Here is a 15112-nt window from a genome sequence, read left to right as displayed (position 1 = left end):
TTAGTAGTATATAGATTTGCATATGAATATATTGCAGTACGTTTCCTCCCCCCCCCCCTTGGTAACCTGCAAGAGTCAGATTAAATGCAATCTAAATGGAAATAATTACCTGTCATAACCATTTAATACATCCCAGCTGGTAAAACTACTTTCTGGTACTAACATGTTATTGGCTCAGCTAAATATTAGTCAAGTAGCAAGTGACATGTTTGTTGAATTATAATACAGTTTATAATTCAAACAGTCACAGCAAATGACAAGTGGAAACTTAAAATAATAATAATAATTTGTAAAATGTAATTTTTAAAATCCTTTGGAGAAAATGACAATCATAAATATGAAGATACTAAAATGAAGATGCAATGTGCTTAAAATAATTTTTGAGATAAATCCTCAAATAAATGCATTTCAGATCAATTGAAATACACTTCCTGGAATTTCCAACCATCTGGAATACTAGATGGGATAACAGAAATTATGGAGCTGTAATCTCAATTTGTTGAAAGGACATTTTATGGCAGGGATAATCTTGTAAAAGCTCTACATATCATTCAAATATTTTTTATTTCGGGGGAAAAGTGAAATCCAGAACAAATTTGACATGCACAATTCTACATAGTATGTGGATAAATCTGAATCCAGATTCTATTTTTATTATCTGGCAAGATGGAGAATCCAATTCTAACTCTTGATTCCAATATCTTTTGTTGATTTCTTTGAGAGATGCTTCTAGATTGCCAGCTAATGATACATTTTGTCATATGTCACTTCTTGGTCTTAACGATAAGAACATGTTTTGTTCTTAGGGTTTTAATAATTTAGAATCAGGTGGGTAGCACCAGGTTTTAGAATTTTTAAAATTTCATTGCTACCATTGAAATGGTTGTAATTTCATACCGTTATTTTATACATGTTTGCGACTGAAATAAATATTTGATTTTTAAAAAAAGAACAAGCGGTAGGTTAACACAGGAAAGTCGTCAACAGGCAATAAGTGAAAATACTGTCTGAAAGCATTTTACATTAAACTACAGGTAGTCCTCATTTAGGGACTGCCTCATTTAGCAGCCATTCACAGTTATGACAGCAATGAAAAGATAGCTTTAGGATCAATCCTTGCATTTACAACCTTCACAGGTCTCTAAGGTAAAAAAAAAGATAAAGTAAGATTCCAAGCATAATCATGGTTTTATGTAGTGACCGCTTTGCTTAACAACCAAGTTGCCAGTCCCAATTGTGATCGCTAAACGAAGACTAGCTGTATCTATAGTGGAAATATAGATTAGGATTATTTATTGTTTTTATCAATTTCCTTCATTAGAGAAGTAAATGTACGCAGTCAGGGAATTATTATAGCAGAAAATTGTGGCCCATATACTTGCATTTCTTTTTTGTTGCTACTCTACTTGGCTAAATGCAGTTTGCTTTCTTGCAAAAGGTTGGGTTATATACAGTATATTGAATCTAAATTTAAGTAATACCCTCCAAAAAATTCTTGAAGATAGGAAACTATTTTAAATATTCAGTGGTGTTAAAAAAATCATGTGCATATTGTTGTTTATCTTATTTTTTAAAATAAATAATTGGATACACCTCTCAGATGAGGAAAGAACATCAGGAAAGTGAAAATAACAACTATAAAATTCTATTTTAGATGTGATGTTTCTCAAAACTTACCTGAAAATTTCATGTTGCCTTGTGTTCCCTCCGCTCCCATACAGGGCAATATTTATGTGTCCCCAGATGTTGCTTTTTCCAGACAGTGTGACTGATGACTTGTATCTCCAACCTGCACACCATCGTTAATGAGAATTTGGTTTTAGTCGAGCAAGTTTCTAGTACTAATAAAATTGAATGTTTATAATAAGCTCACAAAATGAGCTGCACTTTGAAGACCCAAAACGTCAGCTAGTTTTAATTATGAGGGAGTACCTTATTTTATTATTCACATGCAACAAACATAGTTTTCCAGAATCCTTGTATTTTATTACATACCCAAAATGTATGAAATCTGCTCATAGTATAGATTCCCCACAATTAATGTCACAAACTAGCTTAAATGTACGTCTCCTCCCCCTCTTCCTCTTCTTGGAACTGCTGAAAGTTCCAAGTTTTTTGGAGGCTCCACCTCCATTTGCACTACTAAGATGACCCCAAGGACACAGATAAACCTCCAGGTGGCCTCAATGACTCTCTAAAAGAATGCAAATGACCAGCTGTCTGAAAGCAATATAAATTCTTCCATTCCCCATCATCCAGTCAGAGCGGAGGACGTTTCTTGGATGAGAAGCAAAACATCTTCAAAGAAAAACAAGAAAGTCCAGTTGCCTCTTGAAAAAGCAACTTTGGGACTTCCTAACCGATGTTTAGTGATCTAATCTGTAGAAAAAAAAGATATAACGTGGCTAGCTTTCATTCCTTTTAGGGAAGAGCTAATGTTAGATATTCATCCTCTCTCCCAGGAATAGGAGTGGCCACCCAAATTCTGTGTGTGTGTGTGTGTGTGTGTGTGTGTGTGTGTCTGTCTGTCTGTCTGTCTGTCTGTCTGTCTGTCTCTGTTTGTCTCCCTATCCCATTTTTATCCCTATTACAACCCAAACGAAATTTGTTAGGCATCTGGGAGGTAATATGGTTTTCTCCTCTCCCAGTGGTGAAAGTACATGTAAATGCAAACACCAACATGCACAGTTGCAAGAAAACAAACATTAACAATCTCCAATTCCCAGCCCCGCACTTACGGGTAAAATTTTTGGCATCTCCAGTGTTCAAATAAAGCTTAGTAAATTCAGAAGTGATATTGTCTTTAAATCGATCTGCATAATGACCCATAGGAGGACATCCATCTGCTGGACATGGGAAGCAGCTGCCCTAATAAAAACATATATAGAGGAAAATATTCAATCCTCTTCATTTCCTTTACATTTGTTGCTAATGATGCTGTCTTTTTCTTTCTCTGTCCTTTGTACTACTAAGTGAGTAGTAATTTTTTATTGTTCAAGACAATAAATTTTATGCCATGTTACAAAAGTTATATATTTGTGTATTTATTTTAAAAAAACATAATCAGAAGATTATTAAGCATGCTCCTTTCCAGCTATACAGACTTTAAATATACCCTGAAAGTTCAAAATTCAGCAAAATTCATCTTTTCTAAACCTTAATTATCTATCTCTATGAATTGAGAATGTCTCTGATCATTTTGTCCAGCTGTGACATTGTTTACATGCTATTAATGTAAACAAAGCCATATTGTATATTAGAGCTGTGCATTGTAAGTCTGCACATGGCACCTAGATACCTTAAATCATTTTCAATTTCTTATATGTTTGTGTAGCTGCCCTGTACAGCTGATTCTGGAAAAGAGGCACTTGGTTTGTGATGTTCCCAATGGATGCAAAATGCCTATCAATCCATGCATACTCCATATCACATTTTATTCTTTGAATCCAGATCTCTGCAGAACTGAATTATGGCATTCTTGCCTTAGATCTTGACAAAGAAATAACATGACAATTAACTTAAGTGCTTAATGAAGCCTACAACCACTTTTCAAAAAGAGTGCCAAACATGCTAGGTGGTTATTGAAGAACTATCTACAGTTCTAATTAACCTGCCCCTGTACATTCTGTTTCTAGCTTGATTATTTTTCAATTAATTCATTCCTGGACTAAGAATGGGGAAAGAACTGAATGCAAAGAGAATGAAACTTAGCGTTTTCTTGTTCTTAGCAACTACTCAAAGAAGGTTTTTTTCCTAGGTTCATGTAGTGACAAAGCATGTTGATTTGAGGGAATACTGAGAGATGCAGTGTGCATACTCTCCCCATGCCCCAAATCATATTTCCATTCTCAGCATCCAGGTTTCTGCACAGCCCCCCCCCAAATGAAAATATTAATGTTCATATAATTCAGTTGTACACAGAGGCTCAAATCTGCATGCTTGCACCTCTTGTGGTTCACTCTGCCAAATAGCTGATCGTCTTGGTTTGCAATGCATCCAACTGGACAACCCATAAATTGTCTCTTGACTGCTAAAGCAGAATTAAACATGCAATTTTGCATTTGTTTTGAAAGCAGGTGCAAATTGCAGTTAGTCATTTGAGCCATAATTGTAAATTACATTTTGTAATTTTTGTAATTACATTTTTTTGGGGGGGCGGAGAAAAAGTCACTAATTAAGCAACGCCCCTAAGGACTGAGAAGGGCAAAGCAGTGGAGATGTCATGTGAACAGACGTTTGTAAACTGATGGTCTCATGATTTTTTTAAAAAAATCCCTTGTATGCTGCTACCAAAAAAAAAAAAAAAAGTCAAAAAACTACATTCTTCTGTTAATATTTTGGGATGATGCAATTAACATACTTCTTCAAATAAGTTGTATGCTCCACAAGGGTAGCCCAAAAATCCATTTGGAAATAGAATGCTATCTGAATAATACTTATAGCTCCGTAGATGGTTACAGGCCACAAAGTCACGAGTTCCTATGGAGCGGAAAGAAATGTTAGATGCTATACGTCTTGACTCTTCCCATCAAGTGCTTTAAAGAATATTAAATTTACACTTACCTCCTTAGTTCTGGAGCAACGCCATTCTCTCAACTTTTTTCATCACTTTATTACCTTTTGCCAAATGTTGAAACATTTCTTTAAAACCTTTCCATGAGAAGTTGGACATGTATAATACTTTGGTTGGGAGAAGTGCAGTCGAAAGATCAGTGACAGTTACTAAAAGTAGTAGTTTAAAGAAGAAGCATTCTTGAAATTGATATTTAATGAATTAAAAGAGACAGATTGAGTGAAGTGGCCCATTTTGAATGTATTAAATTATCCTTTTAGTAGTATCCTATTTTAGTAGTAATGACAGTTCCAGTGAACAATTAATTGCATGATTAGTGCATCTAAATATTAGACTTCTGGTGTTACCCTGTTTTAGAAACTTTTCATTTTTCTTACTATGTTGTCTAATCCAGTACATATCACTTAATTATTAAGATAGTTTTATGCTAACAAAGGAAAGATTTGTTTACAATTCTACACCTACTTACTGTCTTTGATTTACCAGAACAGTCATGATTTGGGAGGGACATTGTGTCTGAAAATGCTCCAGAAAGTCTCAGATGTGAGGATAAGCATAATAGACAGTAGACTGGCACATGGGTTGGGTTGTCCCAGAGAATAAAGCCTATTGCAGGAGGTTGCCCAATTAGCTAGGTGTGATGTTTCTATGAACCTTTTCACCACTGGACAAAGAAGTTGTCAGCAACAGATTAGGGGAACAGCAGTCAAAGTAAAAATCTGACACTGTTAAAACAGGATGCTAGAAGCTCTGAGATTTAAGAGAACTTACATGTTTCAGTCAACGACTTTTCTTATCATAAACAGTATTTTATTGTCATTGTCAATAGTATTCTTGCATTTGCTCCAATATAATCATAGTACAAGATTCTCGTATTTGGCAAAATGCAGAGATTTGTAAAGACACATGGAAAAAGAAACACAGATGTCTTTTGTGAAATATATGCTCTAAATTCCATAGCTGGATTCATAATGTAAAGTGGCATATAGGAATTAGGCTGAACATGGAAATGCAATAGACTTTAAAAGCTTCTTAGTGCTCAAAAGGTTTGGGTCAAGTCTGCCCAAACCCCTGATCACCAGAAGAGTTAAGACAGAACAATTTCTTTCTGGGAGTTTGGTGCTGTTAATAAAAGTGTCAACAAATTGGCGGACAGCAAAATATCTAAGAAATATACATGAACATTTCAAAACGCAGTTATGGAATCCACTGCAGTGCTTTAGCCTTGGGAGAGGGCTATGTTAATTGTTGCATTCGGTACTGGTTTTGTGAGAGCGAGTCATTTAGGAATGGTAAATGTGGGTTGTGGGGTTTGAACAAGAAAAAAGGTCTTTATTTCAGAACCAAATAAATTGGCAGGTATACGTTTGTTACTTAGCGATTAGGTTAGCTAACTACTAAGTTTTCTTCTGGGTTTGAAAAATTGTTTAGTAATTGCAGTTGTTTCATAGCAATGTATTTATTTGCTCTATTTTATTGTACTTCATCATTTCTGGGAGCCTTGCAAATAAATGAAAAATATCAATCACAAAGCACAGCTGGAACATACCTAGTTCAAGCTATGCTGTTTATTGTTTGCTGGAATCAATCTTGAGTGCATCTATTATCCTTTCAAACCTTTAGCATTTTAGGATTATTAACAATCTGACAAGGTGCATAACGTTTTCCAGGATGTAAAACTGGCTTAAGAAACCTCGACCTACTCATTCCATGATGAGAGTAAGAAACTTGTTCCAAAATAGAAAAGGGGATGCTTTGAAAGTTTATTGAGCTTTGGATAAAACTATTTTTGGTAGGATTTTTAGAAAAGTCGGACAAACATCTAATGATAATTATATTAGAAATAGTTAAATAAGGGGCAGAAATCAAACTGGTTTCATAGCTGTACAGTATATTTCATTACTTATTTGATTTTTATTTAGATGTTATCCTCTCTTGATTATTGTTTTTCCAGGAAGTGAACATATTAAATCTCCTTCTTCCTCCATCTCCCCCCCCACCCCCCAATAACAACCCAAGTTACTATGCCTGAAGACAAATACATAAAATATGTAAATAAATATTAATCTAATTATTTTTTCATATATGTCTGTGTATAGACTGAGAATTTTGAAATTTATATTAGCAGCATTTATATATCAGATGCAGCATTTCATAAATTTTCATTTGGCATGAATTTTCATAAAAACATGCCAAAAAGCTAACTTGAAATGAAATATATTTCCTGTGAAAAAGATGCAAACAAGACTACAACAGAATTGCAAAAGTCCCTGTCCCTTGGCTTTCCATAGACATTACAGCCCCAAAGGAGGCAATGCTGAAACTTCTCACTACAGCAAAACTTTCATCTGATGTTTTGCTCCATTGTCTGAATGCACTTGGTGGGGGGGGGGGGAAGCATTTTCCTATAAATTGTATTTAGAAGATAGCATAAAAAAATAAAATAAAAAGCTAGCTACTCCAGAAATCCAAATACTTTACTAAATGCTTTACTTTCTCGTTCTTTTTGAATTTCAATGGAAGAAAGTTAAAGATTGATTAATTACTAAGACCAATGGTTAAGAAGGGATCTAGGGTTAAGGGTTTTGCTAGGGCCGCAGAGCAAGAGTGGGTTCCTGCCAGTTCTAACCTCTTCTATAGAAGAGGTTCCACAAATCTACAGTGCCATTTAGAACCGTTCCAGCTCCTTCCCCTGTCCTGTCCGCACATCATCAAGATGAAGAGAGAGATGAGCAATTCTGGGAACTGAAGTCCACAAGTCTTAAAGCTGTCAAGTTTGAACACCCCTGGTTTTTTTTCTAAAGGGTTAGGGGTACAAGGGTCTTGTAACTTGACAGCTTTAAGACTTGCGTCCTTCAAATGCCAGAGTTTCTGAGCCAACATTTTGATTGCTAAGCAAGAGTGTTGTTAAGTGAGTTTCACCACATTTTACAACTTGGCCACTCCCACCCGGTCACATGGCTGGCAAGCCACTCCCACAAAGCAGGCCACACCTACAGAAGAGGTTCTAAAAAATTTTGAAACCCACCACTGCCACAGAGTGTTTAGAGGTGTTTGAATCAGCATGTCCAATAGACAATTTTTTGACACCTCACCTTCGGTTCCAGAAGACCAGCCAGTCTGTGACATGGGTGCCACTAAATTACAGTACAGTTGATTTCATACCAAAAGATATGGGCGACCTTCCAATTTATTGAGAAGGCCCTGAGTCTTTATAGCAGTGATGGTGAACCTTTTAGACCCTGTGTGCCCAAAGTGCACATGCACACTTGCCCAAACTGAAAGATGCATGTGCACGAGCGAACATGGACATGCGTGTGGACATGCATGAACATGCACACATGCACAGCAGAGATCCGAAGACCATCTGGGAGGCAGAGCATCCCAACACTGGCAGCGCGGCAAGATCTTTTTCTTTCGTGAACTTCTGTTTCGTCGTTTGCAGGGAAACAGAAGCTCACTAAAGAAACGCTAGAGCAATCTGACCTGGGGCGAAAGTGCTCCTGCCAGCAGGGGGGGGCTCTGAATGCCTCCTCTGGCACATGTGCCATAGATTAACCATCATGGCTTTATAGACAATAGAGGGTCACTTTCTAATGTAAGCCCAATGGGCGAAATATCAAGCTGCCATGATTTAGAGCTGCTGTTAATCTTTCCTTGATGAAGTCAGTTTTTAAACTGTTGCCCATCACCTCCCTTATAGCTAGTGTAAATATATATGACATATAGGACTCTCTTTTGTCCTGAAAATACTAGGACTTGGCACAAACGGTCTATAGAAATTACTTATCGCATATATGGCTGGATAATTGTAAAGGTTAGTTTTTTCATGTTTTTTTCAGGGGAGAGTTGCCTATTATGGGATCTTCTCATACAAAAGCTGCAAACGTCTGGAGAAATTATTATACAAAGAAAGAACATATATTCACTGACCATCTGGTAACTAAGAAAGCACGCCATTTATGAGAATTTCCCTAAAAATAGCCTTAGAAAGAATACAAGCAAAATCCATTTCTGATCAGCTGCAGAGTCTAAGCCTATTACTTTGTAGTTGTCACCCTTATACAATGCATAATTTTTTAAAAAAATATTAGAATGCTTTTGAGGTATATCTGTATGTGTTCCTTCCCCTCATCCCTCTCTCCTGCTTTTACTGAATAAAAAGCTCTGAATTATTTAACCTTTTAATAAACAAAGTAGTCAAGTTTCTTTCTTACATTTATTACACTTTTTTTTCAGTTTTGTGATTAATTATTTTGAAAATGGAATTTTTCAAATTTCTATAATTGCCATTCTGGCTATAAATCCTGGTGGCCCCAGCACATCAAAACAACATCATCTTGGGATTCTGTAGTACAGAAATGCAAATCTTACTGCATTATATTTCACACTAGGATATAATGGAGTAAGATTTGCATTTATGTACTACCGCTGAATATTTCTTTGCAGAGATGATACCTACCTTCCCAAATGCCATCAATATCCACTATTTGTGAAATAGCGTTTCTCTTACATCCTGGCATTTGTTCTCCTCCATTTGGATAAAAATCAAGATGTCCAATTGCTTGACTCATCCCAAACCCTGAAAATTGATTTTAAAAAATAGTGTTATGTTTGAATAGATTATATGCTTGTCTCTTACATATTATGTACTACAGTATTCTGTAGTCAGCTTACCTAAGTATGGAATAGTTGGTGCTGAATCAGTATGAATCACATCAACAAAGTCAGCATCTTTTTTGTCCAATCTGATCTCAGGTGGAGTTCCTTGAAAGTAAGGTTGAGCAGGGTCTAGTCCTGTAATGGTATAAACATTAAATATATGATTTAAAGAGGAGATGATGAGGATTTCTGGACTAATTATATAGCTATAATGATTTAAGTCCTGACCAACCCTAATTTCTGTCAGCCCACAATTGTCAAAGAATACTCCTAGTAGTATTATTTGAAATCAGAATTTCATAAACCTTTGTAGCTAGAAAGTCTTGTAGGGGCCTGTTGGCCATTAAGAGAAACACTAAAGATTTTTTCCATTGCATTTTTATATGATTAATATGCTTGTTTTACTAAATGCAAGTTAAAAAATACTGTGAGAAAAAAAATTAATGAAAATTCATTTCCACAAGAGCAAAAACAGTAATGACACAACTTATTTAAAACAGTTTATAACTTTTTCAATGCAGTTGTTGGCTAAAAGGGAAAACAAAAAAAATGTATGGTATGAAAAATTATACTATATAATGTTGCATCTTAAATATGTATGTTAGAAAATGGTCAGTATAAAAATAAATTTCATTTGCAATAAATATAAGTTGGAAAGCATCATAATAGTCAGTATGCATGACATATGTGAAATAGATAAAAAATAATCTTATTTATTTTGTCCAAACTCTAGCTTCAGTCTAAAAAAACGTAAGAAATATGCAAAGGAAGACAAAAGGGCTAATGTGGAAGACCGTAATGGTTAATTTCTCAGCAGATAGTGCAAGGAATTTTAAAACAAGCTTGTCCAAAATGATATTTCCAGAGCAAGGACATATAAAAAAGCAACAAGATATACAAATTCTGCACACCAATAGGAATATTCTGAAGAGATCTAGAAATACAGAATTCCTATTGAGAAATTCAGCTACAGTGACTGGGAGCAATGAATTACAGTATAAATCATGGTAAAAATCCTTTGGTTAGATCTTTGCTTTAAAAGGCCATGCAAATTTATTTATGATGTTGCCTTATTTTTTGAGAACCAAGATAATAATCAAACAGCAAGTAAGACAACGGAAACAGTTTGTGTAAACCTAGTTTCCATTTGGCCTCTCAGATCATTTCTTTCATCGAGGATGCTCATTTTAATAGTATTTAAACCTTTTGCCTTTGTACCATGTATAATAGAAAATCTCTTTCATTAATTAACAGCACAACCTATCATATGAGACAGGATAATCCTCTTAATCTTATAGATGCTATTCTACAGAAAACATGGAGGGATATAAAGATATATAACTATGCATGTATTAAATGTAGCCTCAGTCTCACATTCACTGTCTCTCAGTAAAATTATTTACAGTACTTGTTCAGAGTACTTTCCAGCTTAGATTCAGATTCAGCAATACTTCCTTTCCTACTAATAGGTGCTACATTGCATCAACCTACCAGAGATTCTTCCAATTCCTTTTATTCTGCTTCCCAGCTCAGAACCTGCATGTGCCCCAAGGCTATGGCCAATGAAATGTACCATGGAGGGAGAGTATCCATATTTCTCCTAATGATAAGAGCAGTTGTAAAGGAACATCATATATTGTGTTAGCTCTGTAAGTGTATTTCTGTGACCTGCAAATGCAGTCATGTTTTACCTTTCCTAAGTCATAGATGGCACGGCAGTAGTTTCACAAAACCTCAATTGATTGTGAGCTAGCTCTAAGATAAAGTACTTAAATAATTCTGCAGGTGCTGAATTTAGCATAGAACCAGTTGAAAGATACACAAACACAGATACCCAGTACAGAACCCAAATGTGTACAAATATATTGTAGTCAGGTGGACAAAGATTTGTAGTTTAATATCTTTGGGGTTCCTGTCACGGCATCTTTATGCTCCTTTTAATTTAAATTCGTACCTTGTTTAGGAACAGAAATCAAAGACAGGATTCCTAGAAAGCTGTTAGGATAGGCTATGATCAAACTGATAAAAGAATTATTGGATTTTGTAATTGTCTGTTTTTCAGTGTGACCAAAGTGCAAACCATTTACCAAATCTCTGCCAAATCATCATACAGGCAGTTGCATTTTAGTCTGAGTCCAAAGTTGCAAAACAAGACTATAATTAATTTCATAGGTTGCCCAACTCCATTAAAAGTTTAGAGTAACCAGCTTAATTCCTCTCATTGGTATCTGTATGTAGCATATGAATTCTGGCTATGAAATGCCCTTACAAATGGGAAACTCCATAAAGGTAGATTTCAATTAGGTCAGAGTATTCCATCTCTCATTTGCTCTTCTTGCAATGTAACCAATATGCAGTTTTGGACAGACCAAGCAATATGTAGAGGGGTCTGAGATGACTGCCAAAATATTGCCACTCCCACATGTTCACATATAATAGAGATTAGTTTGCGCTTGATAGCCAAATCTGGCCCTAGGTTCTTCCTTGTTTGACCTTCCCAATAAGCAACCTAGTCGGAAGATCATTTAAAAGCAATTTATTAGGGTATCCTGATAAAGTGGGGTCTCCCTGAAAAGGAGAACCCCAAGACCCATCTTACATTTCTTTTTATAGTTAACACAACAAAGAAGAATGAAAGAGAAAAGTTGGTTGGCCAAGATAAGAGTAACTCCTAACCCTTGCACAGGAAATCAACTACAAAACTTGGTTGAAGTTAGATAACCAGATGCTTGTAGAAACTTCTCATAAGGAGATAGTATCCAGCCATCCTTCTGTAACTTTTCAGTTTAATATTAGAAGGTATCTAATCAATCCACACAGCCATAAGATAAAAGTTTTCCTACATTCCAATTGTAATGAACCTGAAAACTATTTTTAGAGAGAGAAAATAAGCCAAATTAAAATACAAAAGAACTGTGTTAGTTAACAAATTACAAAATCCATGTCATGTGCCCCTCAGTTGACAATTGCACCCATTTCAATACAGGCAATAAATTTGCACTGTAAGCCTAGCTTTGGGCTGGGTGGGGAGGGCAGATACCTACCATGTCATGTATAGCTTATTGTCCAACCTTTCTAATCATGGCCTTATTCACCCTAGTTATAGATGTAGTTATTCACCCTACTCCTATGATTCTAAAGCTACATGGCAGAAGTGGCACAAATACTGTGTAATTTTTTTGAAGGCATGTTATTTTGAAATAAATTCTCCATAGGGCAATTAACAACAGCAATGAAAAGTTGCCTTTCTAAACAATATGAACATTTTTGCTTTGAATTTTAAACTCCTCTGCATCTTTAATATTAATCTCACACATGCTGCATTTGGAGACTTATGCAATAAGCCTCCCTTAACTTCATGTTAGAGATTCCATCACCTCTTTGCACCATACGGCTCCTTCAGGGAGGATCAAAACAGGCAAGATAGTAATTACAGCAATGTGATACAAACCCCACTCTTCCCAAAGGTGCTCCCCACACTCAAAAAAAGACAACTGGACTTCATTTTTCCTTGAAGATGTTTCTCTTTTCACCCAAGAAGTTTCTTCAATTCTAAGAGAGTCAGAACTTGAATGAGAAATGAAATATCTTCAAGGAAAAACAAAGTCCAGTTGCATTTTGGGGAAAAAAGCATCTTTGGGACAACCAGGTCCTAGACGACCAAGAATCTCCTTTAAGCTCCACTCTTCTATCTTGGTGTCAATATCATATGGATATGACATAAAGAGCGGGTCACAACATTGCAACTTCCATCTTGCCACTTTTGACTTCCTTCCCCGACTCCTTACCATGGCAGATGTTTGTACTCATAAATCCATGTGAAAATGACGTCTGGTAGATAGGGTGGGGATCCTTCACCTATTCTTACTTTCTCAGTGGCCTATTGTTAAGTTAATGAGTGTTGGAACTCTTCTTGTTTCCCCGTCTCATGTTTTCCTAATTTCAAGTTGTAGTTTAGACCAGTGTTTCCCCACCTTAAGAACTTTAAGATGGGTGGATTTCAACTCCCAGAATTCTCTAGCCAGTCTTGTTGACTGGGGAAATCTGGGAGTTGAAATCCACTCGTCTTAAAGTTGCCAAGATTGAGAAACACCGGTTTAGACAGAAGGGAGCTTTTCTATTTTTGAGTATTTCCTAAATTAGCTTTTCCTTCAAATACAGCAAGTGTCAACTAATATTTCTTGATAGCTGGGTTAAGTTTTTAATCTGCATCCAACATCTTTGTCTTTTTTAATGCAGTGTTCTCCCTAGTTAGCTTTTCAGTGTTCTTCCAGCACTCTGCTTAGGTTCAATAGCATATCCTCTAATAAAAAGCTCTTGGTATAACTGCAACACTTTATATTCTATAGCTGAATTCAGGATTATTTCCTGTCAAAATACAGTAAATATCCACAGTGATTTGCTGTAGATGTTACAAACCCTTATTTTCTCCAACAAAGTACATTCCTAATAATTAAATTTTAACAATTTACAGGTAGTCCTCAACTTACCAATATAATTGAGCCCAAAATTTCTGTTACTAAATGAAACATTTGTTAAGCGAGTTTTGCCTTATTTTATGACCTTTCTTACTGCAGTTATTAAGTGAAGCACTGCAGTTATTAAATTAGTAATATGGTTGTTAAGTGACTCTGGCTTCTCCATTGACTTTATTTATCAGAAGGTCACAAAAGGAGATCACATGATCCTCGGACACAGCAGCTGTCATAAATACGAGTCAGTTGCCAAGCATCTGAATTTTGATCATATGACCATGGGAATGATACAACGCTAAGTGTGAAAAACGGTCACGTCACTTTTTTCAGTGATGTTGTAACTTTGAATGGTCACTAAATGAATAGTAAGCCAAGGACTACCTGTAGTTTTATTCCATGTCGGATAATGAAATAGTATCAATATTGTTGTTTAGCTATAAACAAAAACTTAAAGCCCTCCATTATTTATAAGATTCATAATCATGAATTAATGACTGAAAACTCATTTACCTTAAGGATATTTACAAAATAAGCCACTTCACTCCCTACCACCCGGATGTTGTTAGCTGCCTGGGTATATGCACACCGGGAACCTTTGACCCAATCTATGCAAATGCAGTTCACATCTTCCACTTGAAGCATTCTCTGCAAACAGATACAAAAATAAAATTGAGGGAAAGGATAGGGCCACCACACACCCTGAATTCTCTTTAGGTCCTATAAACAGCTTTTCTCAAGACTTTCTTTTCCAGATATTTGGAGAGGTAGTTCTAACACCCCAATTTTTCCAGATGTCAGCAGATGTACTACTGATATGCAAGATAAAATTGCCACTTGAAGTGGCAAACAGGAAAGAGAAGAATATTGGACTGGGCCCTAAGCTGTCACTATGAGGTCCTCTGCTCCTTCCATGTTTTCCATGCCCCTTTTTTACCCCGTTTGTGCCTAGTTTTTCTCACTGTTGCTTGGACATCTCTCTAAGGACTGGCATGGAGGAGGGGAATTTTGACAAGAGTGGTACTTGGAAGGAGTGACACTGATATCAGAAACTTTGCACATGAGTCAGATGCAGAAATGGAAGAGCTTCAGGTGTAATGTGCCACATGGCAGTACCACTTGAATCAAACAATGCGTCCTTTGGGGCTACTTCAGCTCTGAAACCTGGGAGTTATAGTCTGATACATAACTGACAGACATTGGCTTGGAAAAGAATGTGTTGAATGTGCTACTTTGCCATTTATTATAGATAAGTACTATAGATATTTGGGCTCCTTGTGTCACAATTATTCCTCATTGTATTCCTTTATGTTGTTTGGAGCTGCTGAAGGGCAGACGTGCTTCAGTTAAAATGATACTCTCCTATACCCCAAAAGCAAGTATCATAAAGACCATGCCATATTAA

At 36.1% G+C, this 15112-nt stretch overlaps 1 protein-coding gene across 1 annotated transcript in view; it reads right to left on the bottom strand.

The window, feature by feature from the left end:
• The window catches only part of LOC309392637 (uncharacterized protein), a gene marked incomplete at its 5' end in the record, with an annotated part of 61797 nt that overhangs the window by 2097 nt on the left and 44588 nt on the right, over positions 1–15112 (bottom strand). Inside the window, 7 exons of the mRNA XM_081954067.1 lie at positions 1678–1789; positions 2739–2868; positions 4361–4479; positions 9036–9155; positions 9251–9370; positions 10727–10835; positions 14221–14355. Of these exons, the coding sequence (XP_081810193.1) occupies positions 1678–1789; positions 2739–2868; positions 4361–4479; positions 9036–9155; positions 9251–9370; positions 10727–10835; positions 14221–14355 (845 nt within the window). The remainder of the gene's footprint in view (positions 1–1677; positions 1790–2738; positions 2869–4360; positions 4480–9035; positions 9156–9250; positions 9371–10726; positions 10836–14220; positions 14356–15112) is intronic.

This window comes from Natrix helvetica (assembly GCF_964273705.1).
Source record: "Natrix helvetica genome assembly, chromosome: 5".
Classification (NCBI taxonomy): Eukaryota; Metazoa; Chordata; class Lepidosauria; order Squamata; family Natricidae; genus Natrix; species Natrix helvetica.
The sequence above is the reverse complement of the archived record's forward strand: the minus strand, read 5'-3'. Positions and strand labels throughout refer to the sequence as shown.